The sequence below is a fragment of the Melospiza georgiana genome, chromosome Z (assembly GCF_028018845.1).
Source record: "Melospiza georgiana isolate bMelGeo1 chromosome Z, bMelGeo1.pri, whole genome shotgun sequence".
Taxonomy (NCBI): Eukaryota; Metazoa; Chordata; class Aves; order Passeriformes; family Passerellidae; genus Melospiza; species Melospiza georgiana.
Genome location: NC_080465.1, coordinates 29,385,852 through 29,411,136, shown reverse-complemented (window position 1 = coordinate 29,411,136; position 25,285 = coordinate 29,385,852). Strand labels below are relative to the sequence as shown.

The 25,285-nt window shown below is 37.7% G+C and overlaps 1 protein-coding gene across 3 annotated transcripts; it reads right to left on the bottom strand.

Moving 5' to 3' along the window:
- Positions 1–438: 438 nt before the first annotated feature.
- On the bottom strand, positions 439–25,285 carry UBQLN1 (ubiquilin 1). Of its 3 annotated transcripts, none has more exons than XM_058043698.1 (11): positions 25,039–25,285; positions 12,910–13,061; positions 10,030–10,145; positions 8,426–8,688; positions 7,564–7,722; positions 6,716–6,959; positions 6,094–6,236; positions 5,073–5,156; positions 2,530–2,645; positions 2,053–2,221; positions 439–1,286 (listed from the first exon to the last, which is right to left on the bottom strand). In XM_058043698.1, exons 1-11 carry the CDS (start codon positions 25,201–25,203, stop codon positions 1,194–1,196), a joined length of 1,704 nt encoding a protein of 567 aa, XP_057899681.1. In that variant the 5' UTR covers positions 25,204–25,285; the 3' UTR covers positions 439–1,193. The 3 variants fall into 3 exon arrangements, with proteins under 3 accessions (XP_057899681.1, XP_057899679.1, XP_057899680.1); XM_058043696.1 differs by having other exon boundaries at positions 439–1,267; positions 25,039–25,284; XM_058043697.1 differs by having other exon boundaries at positions 439–1,264; positions 25,039–25,284.

Sequence of the window (25,285 nt, the reverse complement as noted above, 5' to 3'; positions counted from 1 at the left end):
AGTAACTACCAATAGAAACTCAAAAGCTATACAGTATTTTTTTACTTGGTGGTTAAAAGTAATTAGAGTATCACATGACCATGAATAAAAGTAATTTCTCCAATTACAAATCAGAATACATGTAAAAATCTCAGTGGAACAAGCCAAATAGCCATAGAAGCAATTCCAGAGCACAAGGCTGTGGCTCTTTAATTTGGACAATGACAAAAGTAATTTACAGTTAAATCTGTGACTATTGAAATAATGTTATAATGCAAGTTTCTGTACAGTTAAATGTAAAGAGACAACCATAACAGTAATTCTAGCATATTTTAACTGAAGTTGCTTAAGCAATTTTTCTGAGATAGTTACCAAAGATCTTGGGCAGTTCTACACCAAATTCAAGTCCTATGATGGTTTTTTTTGTCGTTTTTTTTGGAGTTTTTTGTGGGGTTTTTTTTTTGGTTTTTTTTTTTTCTTGTTTGTTTTTTGGGGTTTTTTTGGGGTTTTTTTTTTTTTTTGTGGGTTTTTTTCTTGTTGCTTTGGGGGTTTTTGTGTTTGTTTTTTCATTGCTTACAATTTCACTCTATTATACTGTGTACATCTCTAGAAATGAGCCATCTCTGTTGTATATATTGTGTTTATACCTTAGACAAATTAAAGTAAAAGATGGTAGATTACTCAAGTGGTATAAATCTTCCAGCATTTTGCTAGTCAAGAGAATAAAACATGCTAAAATCACAATAAGCAGTATTGGTACCCACAGCTTCAATTAATTTGTTTCCTTTTTAATGTGCAATCTACATAAATTATTATTGAAGGATACTGTTTAAGTAGTAAATAAATTGGCCATTTGTAGGTCAGACAAAACTTGTTCATCCAACTGTGAAAGCTGACACTGTTTCCAAAAAATCACAAATAATGCTGAACAAAAGAATTGATGCACTCAAAAGTGAAAATGCATTGATTCCCAATGTCTGAAGAAAACTACTGCACTCCACCTTCAAATGCATCAGATTGGTTTTAGTTATAACAAGACAATCCCAAGAGTCAGAATGAAATAAAGCAATCTGAAAGATTAAAGAGCTGTTATCAAAAATAAATTACATTTTTCAAGTTAAAAGAAACACTGCTATGAAGGCTGAGAGCCAAGCAGCCTTTCAATAGCTGCATTGATGTCTCCTCCTGTTGCTATTAGTGCTTGTAAATTTGCTTCACGGTTCAGAAAGCCCATTGCGCTCAGCTGTTCCAGTTGTTGCTGAAATCGAACTTCTGGATTTTGTAACTGCTAAGAACAAAATTTCAAGCTATAAAAGCATAATACATATTTAGCAAAATACACAATTTAAACACAGGTGGGTTTGGCACCACTCTGTCTTTTCTAATTTTTGACTACACCTTTTTCAAATTCTAAAAAATATATTCAGATAAATTCAATTAGCAACTAAAGAAATTTTTTTTAACAAGTCAGGAACATCAAATTATCTACACTTACATACCATTCCTGAACTCCAGGAAAAACTGACTAATAGTGGAGGAGTCACATTAAATTTGGTACATGTATGTCCATGAACCGTTTCTTAAAGATATGCATATAGCTGGTTTTCTAAAACAAAACAGAGTTCAACCTAGCAATGTGGAACAGCAAAGATTATGTTGTCAGCAATCTTGAACATCACAGGCTTTATTTTTCTTCAACATAAAGATCACCACTTTTGTAACACTCTCAAGTGTCAGTTGACTAAAATTACCAAAATCCTGATTGTTAGAAAGCTTGAGTCTAAGGCAAACTCTTAGCTTTGCTTTATAGGAAGATCCTGATTACACAAACTCATGGCAAAATCCTGCATTGTCTTAATGATATGACCTTCAGAGGCATGTTTTTCATCAGGACAGGGATGTATTTTTTCAGTATTTACTTGCACAGCTGAAATAGCACTTTTAAGCCTCTTCTACTGACCTTTGTTGACCAGAAGCATCCAGTGGGCTCTCTCCTCAACTACCTGTCTTCTTTCCAGTGTTTTACAATTAAGAATAAAAGCAAAAATATTTAAATATAATGATGTACATTACCTGAGCATTTGCACCAGCAAGTGCCTGCAACATCTGGTGGACAAACTGTTGGTGACCAGGTTCAGCAGTTCCTGAAGCTGGACTTGTATTTTCAGTGGAAACAGAACTAGGTACAGTGGATGCTGTAGAAGTTCCACTGCTTCCCCCTCCACCCAAACCAGGATTAAACCTGTATAAATTACAGAAAAAGAAATATACCACTTGAATAATAAACACTAATTAACACTTCTCATTAATTGGTATAAATTCTGTGAAAGAGAGGATAACAATTTGAGTAATGTACTGAGAAAAAGCCCAGAGTTATCACTGTTTAGAATTGCACAGCAGACAAATGTGACAGATTCTAAAAAAATTTGGTTAAACTAAAAAAGGCAAGAGGATGAATCTTTAATAAAGACTGTATAAATCTCTAAATCTAAAAAGAGTAGCCAAAACAAGGGAAGACTTCCTGTCCAAATTTGTAAGATCAATTCTTACCCTGGTATAAGCCCCGGTGCTTCTGTTGCTAATGTCTGCAAGCCCTGCTGAATCTGTAGCAGAGCCTGCATTGCTCTGGGGTTTGACATAGCTGATAAGGTGTCAGGATTCTGCATCTAAGAGAAGGAGAGAAACTCTTCAGTATATGTAGATGTTTCAAGGTAATTTTTATTGCTAGATGTCTCATAGAATCTGACATAATTTCAGAACTTGGCTTTTGATGTTGTAGTTGAATATTACAGGAAATCCTTCAGTTATTTTTCTTCTGTGAGAAAACTTCCATAGAAGGCGATGAATGAACTCTCTAGATGTAGAAAAAGTCTCTTGAACAAGAATTATACAAGATAAGTATTTTTCATTACAGATTTCAATCTTTCAAAGGCTTCAAGACTGTGTTAGTACATTGTTTTAGAATTAGTCTCCTGTATCATACTACTAGTAAGCAACAATGCTGAACATGATGAAATTTGACCAAAAATACCTAAGAAAAAATACTAAGTTCCTTTTTCCTAGCTGATTTCAGATCACAGCAATTTGGTTGTGACTATTTGTACATATCTTATCTGTATTGCTCTTACAGCCTGAAATGTAAACAAACATACTGGAAAATATACCAACAAGCAAATGTATAATATTCAAGGGTTCTCTGTTGACTGTGACTTCTATTACAAATACGCTTTTACATCATCAAATAATTTAGAATGCAAATCCTTTTCATGTCTGAAATGAAATATCCAAAAACCTAATTATTTTAGACACAAAACTAGTGGCTTATGCTCACCTTTGCATAGAGATGCAACAGGTACATGAAAAGCAATGTTTCAGTTACAAATAACAGGTTTTGATAATCAGACCAAAGAGCAGATAGGCTTACTAATCTGGGCAGCTTTCCCCTGGCAACTAGACCAGGTTACTTTTGCTGAAAAACCACATTTGATTAATGTGGAAATCACAGATTAAGGTGAAACTTCCCCTACTGCAGAGCAGAACTGCAGCACAGGACATGAAGAACTCTGATCTGAGTGCCTCAAGAGACTTCAAAAGAGCAATTAATATTTTCCATTAATCTCTTGGACTTTTATCTTCATGATAGCTAAAAGTCAACAAAACAATGAATAGTATATGGAAAAGATAACTCAGATTTAAAGAGATAAACATTTTGGGGTCTCCAAATACAGCTGCTGCAACTACTTTATGAAAATATTTAAATCTTGACTTACAGTCTGATATTTGAAGCTGTCTTACATAAATGCTGGCCCAACTATTCTTAGAGCACTTGGGTGACCTGGATCTCATCTCTATTAATGTTATTAATGTTATTAATTCCGGTAGCGGCCATTCTTCCCTAATTCTGCTGGGCAATTGCCCTTAATTGCAAAAGATGTCTTCCAATATGCAGATTCCATGGTTTCTGTCTCCCAGTCCCATAATATAAACACAGGTAGATAAGCAAGAAAACACTAGTTGAACTATTACCAACATTCTGAGAATATCCAGCTATTTCTCCACACCTCACCTGCAAATCTGTTAATCATCTAACTTCAGACAGTGAATACAACAGAGAACTATTAGTGCAGATAAATTCCAAGGTGGTAATAACAGAAGGCGATACACTAAGGAAACAAGATATGATTCCTACTGTGCATTCATTAATTACCAATTATTCACAGATTTCAAAACATAAATGTACTGGCTCCTCAGCTACTACTGAGTCATTACAAAGCAGTGGCAATACAAAACACCACAGCCATTTATGTGGTTCAAACAATATAAACTATCTTCTGAACACTGAACATACTACTGTAATTCATGTACGTTCTCATTATTTTACTCATGAAACCTCCTGCATGTAGCCAGATCTTGGAAACATATTTACAATGATTTGCAACGACTGCCTAATGACAGAATTCATGCAGTGGATTAGCTTTTTAATTCCTACAAAAATCTTGCTTGCTTCTATTTAGGAAACAAGTACTACTACACACTGTGGCAACTAATACTAAGCAGATACCTGGGCTGCAAACACAGTGTTGGTATGAGCAGAAGATAATGGTGCAGCAATCTTTCCAGGAAAGACTGCAGAACCCACTTCTTTTAAATTAGTTAATGACTTAAGTCTTTCAAGATATGCTCAAGGATCTCTTTTCCAAATATTTAAGGCAGGTTTGAAAAGCCTGAGAAAAGCATACTGAAACTTTAACTAGCATTGTGAAAAGTACTATTCTTTTTAATTTCCGAAACAAATTTTGTCACAAACAGGTGTTTTCTGGCTGGTGTGCAGTAAGAGCATTTATTCCTTCTAAACAAAGAAGCGAGAACAAATCTTAGTGGTTATGCTAGTCACAGACAACAGGTTTAACTTTTGAAAGAGATGGAGACATTAGCAAGAATATTATTAGGGAACAATCTAACTTAGTATCTAAAGCTAATGAGAATATATTACAGAATCTAGCTATTAGCCAAATCAAAGACAGGCACCAGTTTACCAAATATATTGCTCATTGACTTGAAGACCTTTATTAAGAGCTAGTATCTCATCTTACTTGCTGAAGGAAAGTTGGAAGTTGTTGTCTCATTTGTTCCTGAAGTTGAGGATTTCCAACAAATAAAGGATTATTCAACATCATCTATAGGACAAAAATATTTAACTTCAAAGATCAAGCAGTAAAAACCACTGGAGGTTTTAAAGCAACTACGGATAATACAGTAATAGTCTATGAAAATTACCTCACAGAATAATAATCATCTATCTACTCCTTTGGCCAAACCTTTCTGGGGGTGTATGTATTTTTTGTTTGTTTTTTGGTGGGGTTTTTTTGTGGGGGCTTTTTTTTGGATTTTTGTTTTTGTTTTTTTTTGTTTCACTTTTGCTTCATTGGTACCTTTTTTCTTTTAAGTGAATGGATTTCCAGATACAAATAAGGCAGTCTTGCAAAGTATTACAAGAAAATACTTTTCTGTTCAGCCTCCACCAAAAATCTAAGTAATAGCTTTGCTGTAAATATCACCTGAAGTCAAGGATATTTCCAAGTGAATATTTAACACAGAAGAGGTAATATTTTTTCAATGTCAGTTCATAATCTGAACTTCAATATTACCACTTTAAATAAAAATTCAAAGCACTTCTACACTACCATACATAAAACAGCATCTCTACTTTTACAGTGAGGCACAAGTCAAAAATAAGAAGTTAAAGAGTAATATCTAGATAGGGCACCAAGTCCCCTCCCTTCACTTCCCCCAGACTAGAGAGGGTATTTATTTACCATTAGTTCTACCTTAATTCATAACGAAAGCACTTTTTTTGTCTGTTTCTAATGCTGGATCACAAGTTTACACAACCCCATGATGATTTCTGAAGCATATCAGGCATGATATCCAACTACAAATTGAAGAAACTCAAGGCAACAAAACGTTGAAAGTAAGCAGCTAATAATTTCAGTAATTACTTAGGAATTAACACTAAAAATTAGCCCATTTGCCACAGGCAATTTTTGAGCTTTTGGTTTTTGTCTTTTTTTATTTTAATACACACAATATATTGCTATACTAAATGCAATTTACCTGTACTGCAAGATCGGGATTCTGGCTTAACGATTGCATCATGCTTCTCATGTAGGGTGCAGACAACATATTCTGCATAAGTTGTGGGTTTTCTGTTATCTGCTGTAATAAGCTCTGCATTCCTGGTGTATTGAACATACCAGCTTAAAGAAAAGGTAAAGGGCACGTTAGTAAGCATTCTGATTATCATCAGAGAAAGGAGACTATCTAAACCCAGAATATAACTACTTGGTTTTCATGAGTTTAAGACCCTGAAACTTACCTCCGTGCTGTTCTATTTACATAGACACATCTACCCTAAAAGTTAAGACAGACATTGTACCGAACACACATTCCCATCAACTGTTCACATTATTACCTGTTTTCCCATTTGCCTTAGAACAGAAAAAATACTACAATTCATCTGCAGAATCGCTACCTTTGTTATTTTAAGTATTATTATCACTTAGATTATTTTTCCTATTTTTTTTGTTTTTCTTCAGAGGACTTTAACAACAGTAAAATGTTCTACAAAAGTAAATAGCAATAAAAACTGAATCAAAAACTCTCTGTCTAATGAAAGAATAATTTCAGTAAGTTTGCACATATGTGCAAATATAAACAGCTGCAGTAACAAACACACCTCCAAGCCCAGGTCCCAAATTTGGTCCAGTTGAGCTCTGTCCCGTTGTGCCTGAAGTGCTACTTTCGGCATTATTGCTGCCACTGCTCTCACCAGTAGTGACAGTATTTGTTGTGGAAGTCTGTGAGCTGGACTGAGGTGCCCACGGATTTGGCAGAGGATCTCGATTTTCAGTACGAGATGGCTGATTGTCCCCTCCTGCTGATGCATTGCTTACTAAAGAAGCAAATGGGTTACCTCCAAACTACAAAGGAAAGCAAACACTTATCATTCTACAGATTTATAAATCATACATGAAAATAAACATTTATGGCTTCTAATCAGTTATACTCACCAGTCTACAGTAATTAAATGTAAATATTGTGAAAATACACCAACACTGAGAGATACTAGGACTCCCTCAAAAAATTAAATCACATTTCTTTTCAAAAATAGTGTTGCTACTGCATTGTATTTTGATCAGAGTAAAATTGTGTCTTGCATACTGGTTTCTGACTTTAAAATCTCTTATTCTTCTCACCTTCAGTTTAAAATTACTAAACACATCCTTAAAAGGATTTTACCGGACCTCCGAATCTTAAGGCAGTAAATTAAAGGAATTAAAAATTAAGTAACAAGCAAATCTATTAACTTTAAAATAGCTTCTCAATCACAAAAAGTGATAGCTGTATTTCTTTAGGCTCAGAAGAACAAGATTTTTAAAGATCTTTCAAGAGTAAAAGGATACATAACAACTTCAAGTTTCAGAAATTGTTTTGTCAAATAAACATCTGGACATTTTAATTACTTAAATTCTTTTATTAAATATTAAGTATGTCCTTTCTGTGTCATTTGTAATCTTTTCTCACCTGTTCCTGTGCTGCATTCAGTATTGGCTCCTGGATGTCTGTGTACATACGCCGCAAGGCATTGTATCCCCCTGGTATACTTTCAAGATTGCTCAAAGCTCGGTCCTGGTTTCGCATCATTTCCTGCATCATTGCAGGGTTTCTAGCAAGTTCTAGTGTCTAGAGAAGTGGAACGTTTAATCTGTATTAATAAGAAATCCATTCTAAAGTGAAAATGTCAACATTTGGTAATATCTCAGTCATCCCTGTCTAACCCAGTTTAAAATTATGAATAGAGCTGAATCAACCTGTCGGCACAATGTGAATCAACACAATTCAGTATTTAGCCAGCATTCTACCATAATTCTTACTGTTTCTAACATCACTACAGCAGGCAGCCTATAATATGAAATTTAAAATAAACACATAGAATTTCAAAAGCATCTATTAATCTCTTTGGGTTTTGGTACATTTTGCCATAAGATACAACTTATCTATCTTCTAATTTAAAAAACATTTAGAAGTACCCACAGTGACACAATGAAAATATGCAGAATTTTGGAGAATTACAACTTATGGTAAAATTCCTGGCTAGACAACAGGTTTCAAGGGCAGACAGCCACATCCAGTTCTAGCCTCAGAAGACATGTATTCAGTGACTTTCAAAAACTATGCTGCAGATTTTCTGAAATATCAGTCTATTTTGGACATTAACAACAAAATATGTAGACACTGGTTGTCTATGGCAACCTTTTACGGATTTCGAGTAAGACTAAATACTTAAAGAATGTTCACACGCTCCACTAAGTATGTCCAATTCTGGCTCTGTCGTTTTCATAACAGCAGAATCACAAGTCATGAACTAATATATCTTTTTACATACCTGTCTCATTATATCTGGATTATTCAGCATGTGACTGATTTCTGGATTTCTCTGTATCAGTTGCTGCATTTGAGGGTTAGCCATAATTAACTGCCTCATCAGATCAGGATTTGAAAGCATGCTCTGAACAAATGGATTCTCCATTATCTGAACCATCATTTCCGGGTTGGACATAAGTTGTCGTTGCATCTGACTTTGCAGCTCCGAGAAGTTTGAACTATTTAAGCCCAGGCTACTCAGGCCTGCTAAACCTCCAAGGCCACCTTCAAGAGGATGAAAAAATGTGACTGACTATACTTCCAATCACATCCAGATTTTTTCTAAATACAAAATACTTGAACATATCTCATACTTCAAAGTAACAAAAATGAATGGAAAGTCCCATCTTTTTCAAGGCTGTTCAGGAGTTACTCACTTTATTTTTAAGTAAACTTTATTTTTAAATAAAATTTGTTATAATTCTAACAGCTTTTCTTCTCATTTTCCAAGGCCAAGATACAAGAAATGTTTGAGACTGGGGGCTTTAGGTCCATGTGCCTCCAACAACATTTAACAACTGCATTTGTAGTAATCATTTATCTGTCTCCTCTTAGTTAAACTGTAACTAAGAGTGATATGAGTAATATTTCCAATTCCACTTAAATGTAAAACCTGTGTTCCTCCTGGTAATAATGTACCAAGAGGAAATTATGTTTTGAATTTTTGTGCTTTGCTGAATCCAGATAAAAAGTTTCAGAAAGTACTAAACAGACCGAAGAACAATTAAAACCCAAGAAATCATCTGCTTACTATAACTGGCTTTTCCAATTCTACTTCTTCTCCACTCCCAAATGCAAAAAAAAAGACAAAAAAGAATGAAACAAAACCCCACTACAACTATGGAAACAGATTATAATTTCTAAATCAACAGACTGCAGCCTCTTCATTCATAGAAGTGAAGACTCTTAATACTATCAGACTTGAAACCTGAGAAATAGTTAATTGTAAGATTAGCAGCAATTTTGTTGCTTTTATTGCAGATCTTGGCTTCATGTCACAGGTCCAAACTTCTATGATTCATCTGTATTCAGATAACAGGAATTCAGATGCACTTTAAGTAGTACAAAGACGTTGGAAGGTGTTTCATTACCCATAGTGCCAAAATAAAACATCAGTAGCACCTTACCACTGAAGGTGAAACAGTACAAATCTTGTAGCGAAGTTTGTGGTGAAACACTGGAACAGTTTATCCAGGGAGGAGATGGATGCCCCACCTCTGGAAACATTCAAGGTCAGGTTGGATGGGGCTCTGAGGAACTTAATCTGGTTAAAGATGGCCCAACTAATTGCACAGAGTTTAGAATAGATCACCTGAACAGGTATCCCTTCCAACCCAAACTATTTCATGATTCTCTGTAAAACTAATGAAACAACTCTCCTTTGGTAACTGACTGATCAGAAACCTTCTACAGCCAATTGAGTATATAACTGTAATTAATTTTCTGGCTGATGTGTTTGTTTGGGTTTTGTTTTTCAAGTTTTGTCTACATTGTGATAAAGCTTTGGGCACAATTAGTGGAATCCAAGAGAAGATACCCACCATTCCACTTAACAAATATTCTTACCCAAGCCGAAGGGATTACTATTTGTTGATGCTGGCGTTGAGGTACTACTGCTTGATGTTGATGTGGTAGCAGTACTCCCAGAGGTGTTTGCCTGTTGAGTTGGGTGGTCTTGTGATCTAAAAAAGCAATTTCAAAACTTTATATAGAGTGTAACAAGTTATTTTAAGTAGTGCCATTTGTAGCTAAAGTATTTTACTTCAGAATCTTAAATTACATTTAGATTCTTGGTCATAACCCAGTTATCCCCACATGGTTTCCTGTAATAAATCTTTCTCAGACACCCGTTATGTCATCAGTTTTTCAGAACAGTAGTTTTATATAATGAAAAAACAGATAGGTATCACTGTAGCTATTACCACCTTCTCATCCTACCCCATGACGCTTACCAATTAATTGTTTTCTCTGTCCTTACCTTGCTTTAAGGATCCATGTCCTATTTCACTATACTCACATACTACTGATAACATGCCCACACCTTCAAGAAATAGAGCCTGACAAATTTAATGCAGAATTTATTTCATGCCACATCTCCAATAGGATGCTTTATTGAATGTGAAATTCAGTTAATGTCACATTTTATTATAAGACAAATCTCAAACTCTCAAACCTTTCAGATTTCAAAAAAAGGCTGATAATAAAATCACATGACACTAAAGCCAGCATAATTTAGCACAGGCACTAAAGCCTGCCCAGGCTGTGTAATCATTACACTCTTCTACTGCAGGCAGAAAGACAAATGCTGCCATGCAGTAAAAGAGATCAAGGAATTGAGCTCGAATAAAGTTAACCTGACCTCTCTGTTCTAAAGAAAAGAGACTGCTTTGAAATCCAAATCAATTCTCCACTGTGGTTCAACAATCAATAAATGCCTATATTTGCAGTACTACAGAATAAAATACTTTTGAAAGCTACAAATTCAGACATCACAAAAAGATTTGAGAATTTGGCAGTACACTAGACTCCATACTTCAGTTCACCTTGGAGGACCTTTCTCCTATAACATAACTCTGCACTTGCTCCACTCAAGCAAACATCAGAAAAAAACCCCAACCATACAAAAAAAGCCCAGAAAGATGCTTTAAAAGCATAGATTCTCCTGAGGTTTCTAAGAGCTCTTTAACCTAATTATCAGCAACTGCAAACTTTGAACACAAGATGACTATAACTGGCCAAGCAGCTGTAACTTGAATGAGAAAGATTATAGACTGTATACTGATTGTGATTCTCATGCTAGAGATATTGAGTTTTCTTTTATCTAGAAAATATACACATCTTTCCTCCAAAAGCAAAGTAAAAACAAGAAGCATCAAATCCTATTTGTATTTTCAGCTGAGAAACTATTTTGAGAAGCAACTATGCTGCTTTATGTAATAGACATTAAAGGTTCTCAAAAGTGTGACAGAAAAGTAGGTGACACTGAAAGCTGAAGTACAATAGTGCTCCCATACAAACTGGAGCATGTTCTTTGAAGATTAAGGTTCATGTGAGTTTCAAGCCTTTGAGCCTTCAGTCTTTCAGCTATATTCCTGTCAAGAGCACATCGCCTTTTACACCCATTTTGCCATTATGTTTCCTCCAAGCACACGTGAACAAATGACACCTGTTGACCTAGAACTCTATTCAGAAATTCTATTTATCTTCACTGCCTATTGCTAATCACTCACTGCTACTCTGACACTGTAGAAGATAGGTAACAAGAGTGCACTGAAAGTCTGTAGCAGTCCAGAAAATGTAGCACAGTAGAAAAAGTAATCTTTTTTTTAACAAGCATGTGGCTGGGATATATGAAGATTCCCATGTTGAAATTACAAATCTAATAACATAGTTTACAAGGGAAAAGATCACTTTCAGATCCAGTTTTGGAAAATAACTTTGACTTTTTCAGATACACAGCAGCAACAGTAACAGCAAGAGTCAACAGAAAAGTAAATGGCAGAGCGTACCAAAGTACCTGGGAACAAATCAATCTTGATACTCAGGGCCAAAAATCAGCATGTTCCAGGCCACACCGGCAGGGTCTAAATCTTGTCTTTCAAGACAAGCATAAAATATAGATATTTTAGCAAGAATACAACTGAGATATTTCAGGACAATGCTGATTTACATTCTCTCCAGCAGGTTTTACCATGTTTTTAGTTTATTCAAGTAAAGCTAGTAGGTGAAAACTTCAATGCATCATTTGAACACAGCACATGTACATGCAAAGGATCTGTAGTTCTTAGTTCATACTTCATTTTCCCAATGATTAAAACATTCTGCAGATAGCAGAAATACAGCCTTCTAAAATGATTCAAACAAAAGCAGGCATGAATGAAGACATGGAGTGCAATGCTGATAAGACAGATGCAGGAACACTGAAAATTCCCCAAAAGCCACATGTTTGACATTTGCATTCCTGAGGGTTCCTCTGCTCAGTGGCAAAGTGCAAGAAGGCCCAAGAGGCAGGCAGGGGTGTATTTCAGTATGTAGAGCTACAGTAGGTCCAAACTATAAAGAATGAACATGTTATTGACTAATAGCAAACTGCTTTTGAGGGATCTATTGCTCTACCTGTTGGAAAGATTTTTGGGCACTTCACACAGCTTGAACAAAAAAAAAAAAAAAGCTATATAACAAAAACCAAAAAAACCCAAAAAAAAACAACCTAAAGAAAAAGTAAAAGAAATGTATTTAAAAACATAAATCAAAATAAAATATGAGATAAATTTTAAAAAACAGTGTAATTTCATAACCTCACTGTTGTCCTGCAGCAGCTGAAACTAAGGAGCTGATTAAGGTGATTTAGTCAAATCTAGTTTTGCCCAACAGAAAGCTATTAATAATACAGAGCACCTAAACTTCTCTAGAGGTAAACAGAAGACCACTTGTTATTAAGATTACCTGTTCTGTGTTTTGATAACCAGGTGAACAGTGAGTCCATCATGAATTCCATGCTGAGTCAAAGTATCTTGATCTTTTAAAATTTTTCCAGCAAATATCAACACAAGCTGATCAGTGTGGGACTTGAAACGTTTAGAGATTTCTTCCTTGAACTAAACAAAAAAAATTAATATTATACATTTATATAATTAAATACTGAACTGCAATTTTTAAAAATAATTTCAGAACAAGCTGGTTTTTACATTTGCTATATTACCTCACTTGTACTGCATATTCTGTATTTCACAAACTAGAAATACTTTTGTTTCCTGAACTTCTTTCTGTCCACAGGAAGATGGAAAATATTTCTTTGCTGTTCAGAAAAGGAAATCTTAAGAATTTAATATCTAGATCATTAGTTCCACAAGTCGCAACAATGAAAATCTGATTTCTCTTGAAGACTACTGTGACTTCAATCAAGCATGCATCCATGATGTAAATAAATACTAGTATATACAGTACTTAAACACACCCATATGTATATACATGGTAAAGTATGCCTATAATTATATACTACCAAGTACAAATATACAAATGTGCATACCACTGAAGCCATCCATTGCTGAAGAACTGAAGACGCAATGCCATAAAGAGGATAAATCTGTCTAGACTTTTGCTTGAACTGAGTATACTCTCTCCTTAGATGTATTTTTGCTGCCTCCCTTCCACGTGTCAAAACTAACATTCCTTGCCACACAGACTGAAGTTATACTTTAAGTGGCTCTGCTTTCTCATTTAATGCATGACACGGCTACATAAAATGAAGTTACAGCCCAGGTCACAGTGAATAAACACATTTTTCATTCATTGAGAAATCATTGCCATACAAGACCTTTTACAAAAGAGACTGCTTACTAAGTGTTAACTGTCAAAAACACCTTAAATAATAGATTAACTTCATACACCTTATCTTTTTTCCTGAGGCAGAGGAAGAAAATCCTCTACACATATGGAAGACAGAATCCTAAAAACATTGTTGAAAATGAACACAAAGATCATCTAGTTTCAACTCCTCTGCCAAGGGCACGACACCTTTCCCTAGACCAGGTTACTCAAAGTCCAGTCTGGCTTTGAACACGTCCTGCAATGGGGCATCCACACCTCGCTGGGCAACCTGTACCAGTCGTCTTCGCAGTAAAGGATTTCTTCTTAATATTAAAGAGGGTAAAGTTATTACCCTCATATCATCACTCCATGCCCTCGTAAAAAGTCCCTCACCATCTTTCATGTAAGTCCCTTTTGGCGACTGAAAGGCAGTTCTAACATCTCCCTGGAGCTTCTCTTCTCCATGATGAACAAAACTGTCTCAGCCTGTGTTGACAGGACATGGACTCCAGCCCTCTGATCATCTTGGTGGACTCCTCCCAGCTCACTCCAACAGGTCTATGTCTTCCTCTGCCAGGGTCCTCAGAGCTGGATGCAGCACTCCAGGTGGAGTCTCAGCAGAACACAGCAGAGAGGCAGAATCCTCCTGGCTCTCCCTGCTGGCCATGCTTCTTTGGATGCAGCCTGGGATACAATCAACTTTCTGGGCTCTGAGAACACATTGCTGGGTCATGTCCAGCCTCTTATCCACCAGCACCTCCAGGTCCTTCTCCTCGGGGCTGTTCCCAATCCAGCCTGCCTATATTTGTATTTGGGATTGCCTCAAACCAAGTATAGGACCTTGCAATTGGCCTTGTTGAACTTTACGAGGTTCACATGAGCCCACCTCTCAAGCCTGGCAAGGATTGGCTTCCCTTTCCTCCATCACCTAATTCATCCCACACTGATTGGCACACATTGTTGGGGTGCACTCAATCCCAATGTCTATGTTACTGACAAAGATGTTAAACAGTGCTTGCCTCTGTACCAATCCCTAAGGACACCACTCATCACTGGTCTCCTCATGGACAATGAGCCATTCACCACAACCCTTTAAATTCATTATTCACTCAGCAGTCCATTTGTCAAAAACATGGGTCTCCAGTTTAGAGACAAGTAATGTGGCACAGTGTCAAACACTCTACATATGTGCAGGTAGATGATAGCACTCACTTTTCCCTCATCTGTCACCACTGCAACACCATCACAGGCAACGATCACATTCGTCCTTAGTGAAACTGTGTTGACTGTCACCAATCTTCTCCTTACCTTCCAGTTCCTTAGCATAATTTCCAGGAGGTTCCATTCCACGATCCTACCAGGCACTGAGGTAAGACTGACCAGCCTGTAGCTCCCTGAGTCTTCCCAATTTCCCTTCCCAAAAATATATGGATGTTCTGTTTCGCCTTTTCCAGTCTGTGGGAACTACCTCGAAGAACTGCTACAACTTTTGAAATATGATGGCTAGTGGCTTAGCTACTTTCTTGCCCAGTTCCCTCAGGGCCCATGGATGTATCTAATCAGATCCCATGGGTCTTGAACCTGATCTTCTAGAGGGGATGGTTCTTCATTCTCCCAACCCCTGCTCTCACCAACTTCGACAGTGTGGCTGAAGGATTTGCCAGTGAAGGGAACAGGATGGGCATTGGAGAGTGGGTGCTGAGGCACTGTACTGTGCACCATTTGTTTCTCTTGCGTTTTACTCCTCTCTCTCACTTGTTCATTACTGTGATTATTGTTATTTTTACTACTGTTATTTTAAATATTAACTGTTCTTATATAAATCCCTGAGTTTTACCCTTTTCTTTCTTTTTCTGATTCTCTTCCCCATTTCACTAGGCAGGAAGAAAGTGAGGAAGCAGTTGCATGATAATTGCTGGCTGGGTTTAAACCATGACAGATCATGATGATGGAAATTCAGGCAGTTCTAAAAAAAATAATTTTGGTGTTGTTTAGGTCTTCAGTTTGCACAACATAACTAAGTAACAGTATCTGTAAATTACAGTTAAAATACTTCATCCACTGGGGAAACCAAAAGCCGAAGGAGTTCAGCGTCACTGGCTGGAAATGATGAGAATTTCTATCCAATTCTTCTAATGCAGTGACTCATCCTTTTAATTATCATGTAACAATTAAACCAACAATGTCAGCTCATTTCCTTTATTGTTCTAAATGCAAGTTTTACTTCATTGCAATAATACTACACCTTGTGGTACCACAAAGGTCATTCAGTCATATCTGGGCATCGAAAAGAATTCAAAGTTGTGAAAATAATGTTTCAACATACTTGAAACCTAGTGTGTTCATGGAAACTAGTTCACTGTACTCCTCTAGTAACTGAATACAGTAAAAATAATGTAAAATCATGTCAATTTTTTACATGACTATTACAAAAATACGTGGAGAGAAACACAGTGGGAATCAGACTAAAACACTGGACTAATGTCTAGTCAGAGGCCTGGTTTTCCTAGGGAGAAAAGTAAAAAGCATCTCAACCAGAGTGAGCTGATTCAAGGTAATATTCTCCTCAAAGCATGGCAACTTGAAGATTTGGAATTAATTAGAACAAATTCAAAGCTTGTGTTGTTAAAGTACTTTGCCCAAATTGCTATTTTACCTCAAGCTATCTTGTTTACATAAATATTTTTTTTTTGCTTTGAAATACAAAAGCAGCATAGTTTTTCATGTTGAGAACACACAGTGGCTTTTAGCAGCACACCAGCACTTCTTGTGTATACTTTCAATTTCATGCCAAATACCCTTATCTTCATAGAACTTTAAAATAATCACCATTAACAAGAGTTGCTTTTTGTTCACTGTTAAGACACACAGAAAAAAAATGCAACTCTCTGAAGCAATCTAGGACTTTCCGTACACCTGCTCGACTTGATTGCCTCTCAAGTTTTTTTCAAGGTACAGATGGACACCATAAAACGCTAATGTCCAGTGTTGAACAAAATGCATACTGTACCTGACAAAGTAAACACTTTGTCACCAAACAAAGCAAATATCTGAATGCACATGAAGTAGAACAGCTGACTAAACCAGATATTGTCTTGCACTGTCACTTTGCAGAGCAGATCCATAATTTAAACATTAACCTATTAACATCTGACAACCTGGCCTAGCAAGAACATGGTAAAGTGTTATTCCAGGTAAAGTGAAAGTATTAACATTCAAACTCTCCCTTGACATATTACAACCATATAATGTTTCAAAAGCTTCTGTTGACTCATTTTATGATACCAAAACCAGTGACTGTAATAATCTTATTATCCACTCACAAAACGAAGTGTTGTGATAAAGTAATAAAAAGAAGAAAACAAATCAATTAAAACATACTTTCCCAAATTCTCTAAACCTCAGCTTAGTAAGTCATACTTAAAAATTAAATTACAGTAACAACCTGGAAGAGGTCTTAGGCAATTAACATCAATTAACATCTGTTTTTTTTAACAGAAAACAGGTCCCTAAAAACTTCAACTACTTTGAAAATATTCAGCTACAATTTTATCTAGATGACTGTATAAAAAAGTAAGGTTGCTGACTCCCTGCACAGGAAACTCCTTTTTGAATACAACAGAAGAGGCCATGGAAGCAAATGCTTGTACGTAGAAGGCTGAACTGCAGTTTTCATTCTCAGCAGTCTCTCAAATAGTTCTACTACAAAGAAAGATTTTGAAACAGCATTACTTTGTTTGGCACTGCTGTTTCAAAACACACCCATAATATTTAAACTTTCAACTGTCTTTCCTAACAACAGTTAGTTACATGCACAGTTAAGCATATTGACTCAACTCCAGTCTGTTTTACACCCACACTGAGAAGTCTCAGAAGTAAACTTTTATGAGCTACAGCTTTCCTTCATACAACAGAATTAATGGTTACAGGTCGTCTTGACCCAAGAAGTAAGGAACAAAACACACTCACGGCCACAGCTGATAGCTGTGGTTTCCTTTTGGGATGAATCATGACCTGGACATCTTACGACTGACTTAAAGTGAGTCAGTAAAATCAGGGTTTCATTGCACAACTCTAGGACACTATACAGGAAGGAAGACAAGAATTCATCATTTCAAGCAGGAATACAAGCACTTTTGGCCCACAACAGATAAAGTATAGATAGAAAGAATGCACAAACTAAGGCTTCTATGTAAGAGTACTGTCCTTCATGTCTTAATGGGGTTACTATCTTATGGTAGCTTTGCCAATGACCCATGCTAGTTTCATAATAAAATTATGTCCTCAAAAGCCTGCAATCAAATAAAACTCACAGAAAAACCACATTTCAAAACACAAAGTCAAATTCTTGATGAGCTTAAAAGGCTAGCAGCCCATAAAGGGCAAACTGCAGCAGCACATGGTAGTGTAAAGTTCTAGCCATTTCTATTCCCTTCAGGGATTCTTCAACAAGCCACTACCAATTCGCCAAGCCTTTGCTGGAGAAGCAACGCTTCTCCCCTAAAAGCACTTGGCAATCTACTCTCTCCCTGTTTGTTATGTACCTGATCACTGGCAAAGCAACACAAACTGAAAATAAGCACTGTCTTGGCTCAGGCCAAGAAAGGGTTCACGTGGAAACCCAGGGTACTGGGAATATTTCTCTGTCTGCTCTGGGGTGCCCTGACCCCCAGAGGAGCGCTGACTTTGACCCTCATTCATGGAGGAAGTTTCCTACACTTCAAGATAGACTAGAATCCACAGAAGTGTGAAATAGATTATAGAGAGTAGTGTAGGTGTATCACTTGGTGAGAAATTCAGGGTTTGGGTTTTTTACTATGTTGTGAATGGAAGCAAGACGGAGGGCACAGGGCATCATCCTGGGTTTCTTCTTCATGCTTCTTCTTCCTTCTTCTTTGTGGGTTTGGGTGGCATTTTGTAATTGGGCAGAAACATCTGCATTGTGGGCTCTGTGGGATCAGTTACTGGGTTAAAAGGGAAAATAATCTAGGTGTCAGTTCTTAATTGGATAGTTTAGTCTTAAAAGACCTTGTAACAAGAGATTGTTAGCCATTTTGTGCCTGCTAATGAAAAGCTGCCCAACTCACAGTAGTGAGACTGTTTCACTGATAAGAAATAAACACTTGAGTCTGAACATGATCTACCATCTCAAGTGCCTTCAATCCAGACCCAGAGAAACCAATAACTGGTACCACCAGAGATTAACTTTTGCAGAAGCCAGGAGGGGGCATGGCTTGCACCCGGAGGTTATTTTATACCACCTCTTGTCATTGACAGCAGCTGGGGAAATGGAATCTCTTCCAGGGAAAAGGGGTTCCTTCTGGCCAAGAAAACATGGTGGAGGGAGATGTCCAGTATTGTCAGTTATCAAGGGAGTTCTTTCGTGTCAATCACTGACTTTCTTGCACCCTTTGTCATTAGTATTGTTGCTGTTAATATTTGTTTTCTTATCTCACTGCTGTTTCCAGTAAATTGTTCTTATCTTGACCTGTGATCTTGACCTTTTGTGCTTCCAACTCCCCTCTCCAGCATGTCTTGGGTTGACTGACAACTTAAGAAGAGTGAAAAGAGAAAAAAGTTTTGTAAGTTACAGGACACTAAGATTCAACTTAACTCATTGACGTTTTTGTGCTGCGTAAAAATAGAAAATGCTTCAAATCCTCTTTTCAGTGTTATTTTTGTCTTGAAAACTCTCAACTGTATTCTACAACTCAACTAATTTATACAACATTCAACATTATTTAACAAATAAAGCACTCAGGCCCAGGGGAGAGAGGGAAAGGAAAAGGTGGCAGAGAGAGAGAGAGAGAGAGAGAGAGAGAGAGAGAGAGAGAGAGAGAGAGAGGCAGTGTGGTTTGGGAAGTATCAGTGGGGTCACTGAGTTAGGAAGTAACGTTCCTAAAAAACAACTGTTTTTTAGAAAAAAACACAGTTTAGGAAGAGCCAAAATCAGTGTGTTACCAAGATTATTCTTGCACTTAATACAAAACACAGCACCATACCAACTACTAAGAAGATGAACTCTATTCCAGTCAAAACCAGAACACCATGTAACCATATCTTCCAAATTCTTAAGATTTTACCCTAACTTTACTCCCAGACAATGACCCTTTTAACAGAGACAAGGTTTATAGTCACTTATTGAAATACTGATTGGTTTTTAAAATCTTTACATGACACTTTTACCACAGCTAATTATTCATTAAGGTTTTCTATGCTGTCGGCAATTTTGAACTGTACACATGGCAATTTTTTAAAACTGCGTGACACCCCTGACTGAGGGTGAAGGATTTTAGCAAAACAAACTCGCAGGACAAATGCATCTGACATAGATAACACTTTTTAAAAAATAATTTAAAATATACCTGTCTTAGTGTTATGCAGAGAGGTATCTACATAAAAGACACTTCAACTACTACTTAAATAGGTTTTCTTATTTTACTCTGTTTGCCAGTCATTTATCAGAAAACACCTGTTGAGTACTATGGCCACTGATGCCTCTGAGTTACATCTAACTAAGCCAACAAAAGTCAACATACTTTTACTTCGGAAGGTTACTCTATAAAATAATCACCTACCATTGCTCTAAAACAATTTTCATATCACAAAATGAGGGGGGAAAAAAACTCAGGTTAAGAAATAAGTGTAATGAGAGTATATCACGAGACAGACACTATAAAAAATCACAGAGATGTGTTACAATGCACTGAAACACCAGACGATGGAAAACCTAACACTAAATGCTTAGTGTATTCAAGTGCCTTGAGACACCTGAGAAAGAACAGAAACCTGAATCACAATCCTGGAAACAAAAAACAGACTGGATTCCATTATAGAGTTTCAACCTATTTGGTTTATAGCATTCAGTAATCCCTGGATTACAGAAAAACAGTGAAACAGAATTGGATCATGTTAAAAGAATTGTTCCTATAAAGTACAGTTTCTTAAAAGGGAAAACATTACAGAAAATGCTAAAAGCATATGCAAACCAGGAAAGATGCTCCACTACCAAACTATCCAAATCTTTAACAATTTAACATTTACACCTGTGTGATCTGTATGAAGCAGAACACTACCAGTTTGGGATCGTGAGATCCAGGCATAAAAATGAAATCCTGGATTTATGGATTAAAAGTTTCAAACAAAAACAGTACTGTAATTTCAATCAAAAATTTAGAAGCTCTCCACTTGACAAAAATCAGTAGTCTCAACACAATGGATATATGGATACTTAAAATTAAGCAACTCGGGGATTTTTATATGTAGTTTAGTCTAGTGCAGAAAGCACATTTGTGTTCGCCTACTTTAGAAAACACACTAGAAACTGTTAAATATACTGTTACTGAAAACTGTATTCCACACTGAAGTGATATTGTATTTAAAGGCTGAAGCTAAACAAAAAGGGGTGAAAAAACCCCAAATCCTGCAAAAGGATCTAATCTGTTTTCTGTGGAGCTAAACTCAATTTCACTAACTCTTTCTGACGGGCATTGCTCTGAAATTATCATATAATCAAAGGACTGGCAATCATTCTCTGCAAGAACTGTAAGCTTCTGAAATTATTAGCACAGATTACTGTATTCACTTGTTGGCCCAGAAGTTAATAACATACAGCTAGACACGTTACTCTGTCTCAGAGTTGGAATGCTCACAGAATGGACAACTCAGCATCTTTCAGTGTGCTACACACGCACAGACAATAATTCTGGACCAGTTATAATAAACCCACAAATACAGCAAATCTCAACACAGGGCACTAAAACAGCATCAAGAAGCATTAGCAAGTTTTAACTCTTCTAAAACTCCCTTATTCTAAATGATGAAGGTAAAAAAAGTTTTCCATGTAACCGATGCCAACACCTCAATACTCAAACAATTCAAGTCATCCACTAAGACTTGAGTCGCTCCTAAAATGAGTACACTTTTTCTTTGCATACAGGCTTTACCAAACACATTAAGACAACTCTGCTAAGCAAGAAATTGCAAAGACTGTACTGCCATGAACTCAGAAAATAAACTGAAGGAAGAAAACACAAGACAAGAGACAAAGCGTTTTACTGAGTCGGAGTATCAGCAATGTCAGGGTCAGCTAGTCAACATATTTTACCCATCATGTATTCATTAAGCCTCGGCTCTGAGAAAGATCAGTATCATACCCAGTCAAGAATGCAAACATTTGGTCCTTCTCCTAATACTGAGCCAACCTGTGCTAAGCACAATCAAATAATTTTCAAAGAAAAGACAGACAGACACCAATGTAAATCAACTGATCTCCCAGAGTAGCTTTGTACTTAGTTTGTTTTCCATACCAACCTGCATACTCACTGTTCTAGCTGCACAACACAGTGTCACAGTAACAAATCTATTCTACTGAAGTGTTCCAATACAGGAAAAAATCTTGACAGAAAAGTTGCAGACATGGTTTACATTAATGGGGCAACATAAAACTTAAAATTTTTTTTACCCTTAAATTTGGCCCTGATGACTCAAAATACTTTCCTAGAAAATCTGGGTTCATGTTCTAGCAGTATTCTGAAATGACCATAAAGAAATAATTCAATTCTTTAAGTTCTAATGTTAGCTATAGAAATATACTGAGGGAGTTTCTTTTGCTGGGTTTTTTTTGGGTTTGTTTTTTTTTTTTAAGCCGACAAGTTACTGGCCCACCTATCTCAACTGTACAAAACACTTGCTGATCACAGATGCATTTGAACAGATGTGCAACTTGCCTGGTATTTGAGATTAACCTATTTTCAAGGCCAGTTCTAGAAACATTGCATCTACTGTTGATGCTTATTACTATCAACAGCTCACTTTTACAGTTAAAGAGAAAAAGCCAATATTAGTCACACTAGAGGGACAGCGCATTTTTAGTGCTGTTACACTGCCTGGGACTTGAATCCAATGGTCAACCCAGCAGGGCAATCTTACTTCACAAGCACCAATTTATAACTGCAGACCTAATATTTTAACAACAGTTCCAAGAGAGACAACACTCACAGTTTAAGATACCTGTAGACAACAAAGACATCTGAAGCAGTGTCCTCTGTTAATTCCCTAAAGTTGCATAACTGCTTTCAGTAAAAATTCATGCTCTTGACAGGCTGTACAACCATTTCAGTTTATGACTAGTGTTTATCTGAAAACGTGGCAGCTCCACCAGTATTCAAATATGAAACAAACTGTTAAAAGTCAAATGCATTACAAAATTCACAGTCAGAGTAAATCTGTTTATTATTTCCAAAGGACCCAACTAACAGCTGACTGCTTTATAGGACAAACACAATCCTCAGGTTAGATTCAGTTTATGAATCTCTCTTTTGAAATATCCTAACAAAACAAAAGCCCCAAAACTGCGAAGACTTTTTAAAAAACTGCACTGAAGCTGCTCACAAATCTATGGAGAACAGAGAAATGAAAAGCACCCCTTTCAGACTGAGATTGCTGGGAAAGCAGTGGACAACATTAAAAAGCAAACACAGACATTTTACTTTCAGGAGAAATGCCTAGATCGAGCTTGCAGAGAGAGTAACTCACAGCACACAACACTGCAGCTGCCAAAAGACTAGAGAAGAAGAGAAAGCGGCTTCAATGCATTGGCAGGTGGAGAAAACCACAATGAAACTCAGGTCTGGGACACTTCTAGCCCAAACACTGATGTACAAAAGGAAAAAAACAAACAAACAAGCAAACAAACAAACCCACAAAACGAAGCTGAATGTAGATTAGACTTAGGGACAAAAAAACCTGAAAGAAATACTAGCATTTTCTCTATTCACAGCAGCTAGGTGAAACAAAAGTCTGACAGTCTAGTTGAAGTGCTAGCACTACATTTGAAGTTTCAGAGCCTCTACTTCATCTTTTGTATCTCTTCTATTAACCTGACAGTGTCCTTCAGTTCACACTTAAGGAATGATGTCAAGTTCTGTATCTAGACGTTAGTGGTGCTTTCAGACATGTAATGTCTTTTTGATGAGGTCTGCAATACCTATAACACACAAAAAATGTGGAATAGCACAAAATTGCCATATTTAGAGCCATTTCAAGGAGAAAACTGGGAAATCCTATGGAAAATGAAAGAAGTTCTGAATCGAGGGATGCCTATGTGCTTTATAGGCAGGACACTGCATTTTTACATTTTGATAGCACCTTTGCTATGATTTGCTGCTTTCTAATTTAAATAAATGAAATTTTAGTCAATACTTGCATAGCAAACCTTCTACAAAACTAGAAGACTTGCAGGAAACAGTGCAGATGAATCAGCAGGTGTCACTAGTTCGAGAGAGAGGCAGCTGCGGCACAGGCTTTCACAGGGAGGCACAAAATCCCTAATAACTTGGTTATCTGACATAACCACGCCATGCTAAGTACCATATCCGTAACTAGCACATCAAAATACAGGAGACTGCAGATTTTACACACACATTGCAAGGCTACAACTTCCCAAAGTTGAAGGCTGACTCACTGTTTCTAAAGACAGTGTTAGATCAATATAAACAGTGGAAACAGAGAGATACAAGTGACTGCATATGTTTTCTATGGTCATGTTAGCCAGCCAGTGAGACAACTACCACCAAAACCAGTCAGCTCACAACTAGGACAACTCACAGCTAGAAAATGAGAGAAGCAAAGGCTTTGGGGTGACCTAACTGTGGCCTTCCAGTACCTGAAGGGAACTTGCAGGAAGGATGAGGCAAGACTGTTTGCAAGAACGTGTGCTGACAGGACAAGGGGCAATAGCTTCATAGTGAAAGAGAGTGGGTTTAGATTAGCAATTACGAAAAAATTCTTTACTGCGGGGGTGGTGAGGCACTGGAACTGGCTGCCCAGAGAAGCTGTGGATGGCCCATCCCTCGAAGTGTTCCAAGCCAAGTTAAACGGGGATTTGAGCAACCTGGTCTAGCTGAAGGTGTCCCTGCCTACGACAGGGAAGCTGGAAGATTGTTGATGTGACTTCACGAATGAGCTACATGCCCCTTCCGAGCCGGCCCTCGGCAGCGCAGCAGAGAAGTCGGTGAGGAGGGTACGAGGTGGCACATTTCTCCACTACCCCCTCCTGGGCCGGGATCGGTGCCGGTGCTCGCCCAAAAGCGCCCGGCGCGACCCGGGCGAGCAAAAGCTGCTTTGTCACCGGGCAGGGCCCTCGCCCTGCGCTGCCGGAGGCGGGAGCCGCGAGCCGGCGCTCCCCTGCCGGGCGGCGCTGCGCTCGGCCCCGGCCCCAGCGCGGCCCCGCCAGCCCCCTCAGCCTGCTCGGCCGCCCCTCACCTGCCGGATGCTGCTGGTCTCGGAAACGGCGAACTCCTCCTTCTCCTTGGGAGTCTTCACCGTAACTTTGATGATCCGCGGCTCGGAGCCACCGGCGGAGTCGCGGGTAGGGGAGCCGGGGGAGCCAGAGGGGCCCCCCGCGGGCCCCTCCGCTCTGTCCGACATTGCCGTGTGCGGGCGGGCCGGGGCAGGGCAGGGCAGGGCAGGACCGGACCGGGTCGAGTCAGGGCAGGGCAGGGCCGGGCCG

Bases quoted from the DNA above. Each gene is read 5' to 3' on its own strand.
- UBQLN1 (XM_058043696.1), bottom strand. From the start codon at position 25,203: ATGTCGGACAGAGCGGAGGGGCCCGCGGGGGGCCCCTCTGGCTCCCCC. The intron at 13,062-25,038 runs GTGAGGGGCGGC...TTTTTTGTTTAG, and splicing joins AGACCAGCAGCATCCGGCAG to TTCAAGGAAGAAATCTCTAA. The intron at 5,157-6,093 runs GTAAATTGCATT...TTTGTCCTATAG, and splicing joins ATCCCGATCTTGCAGTACAG to ATGATGTTGAATAATCCTTT.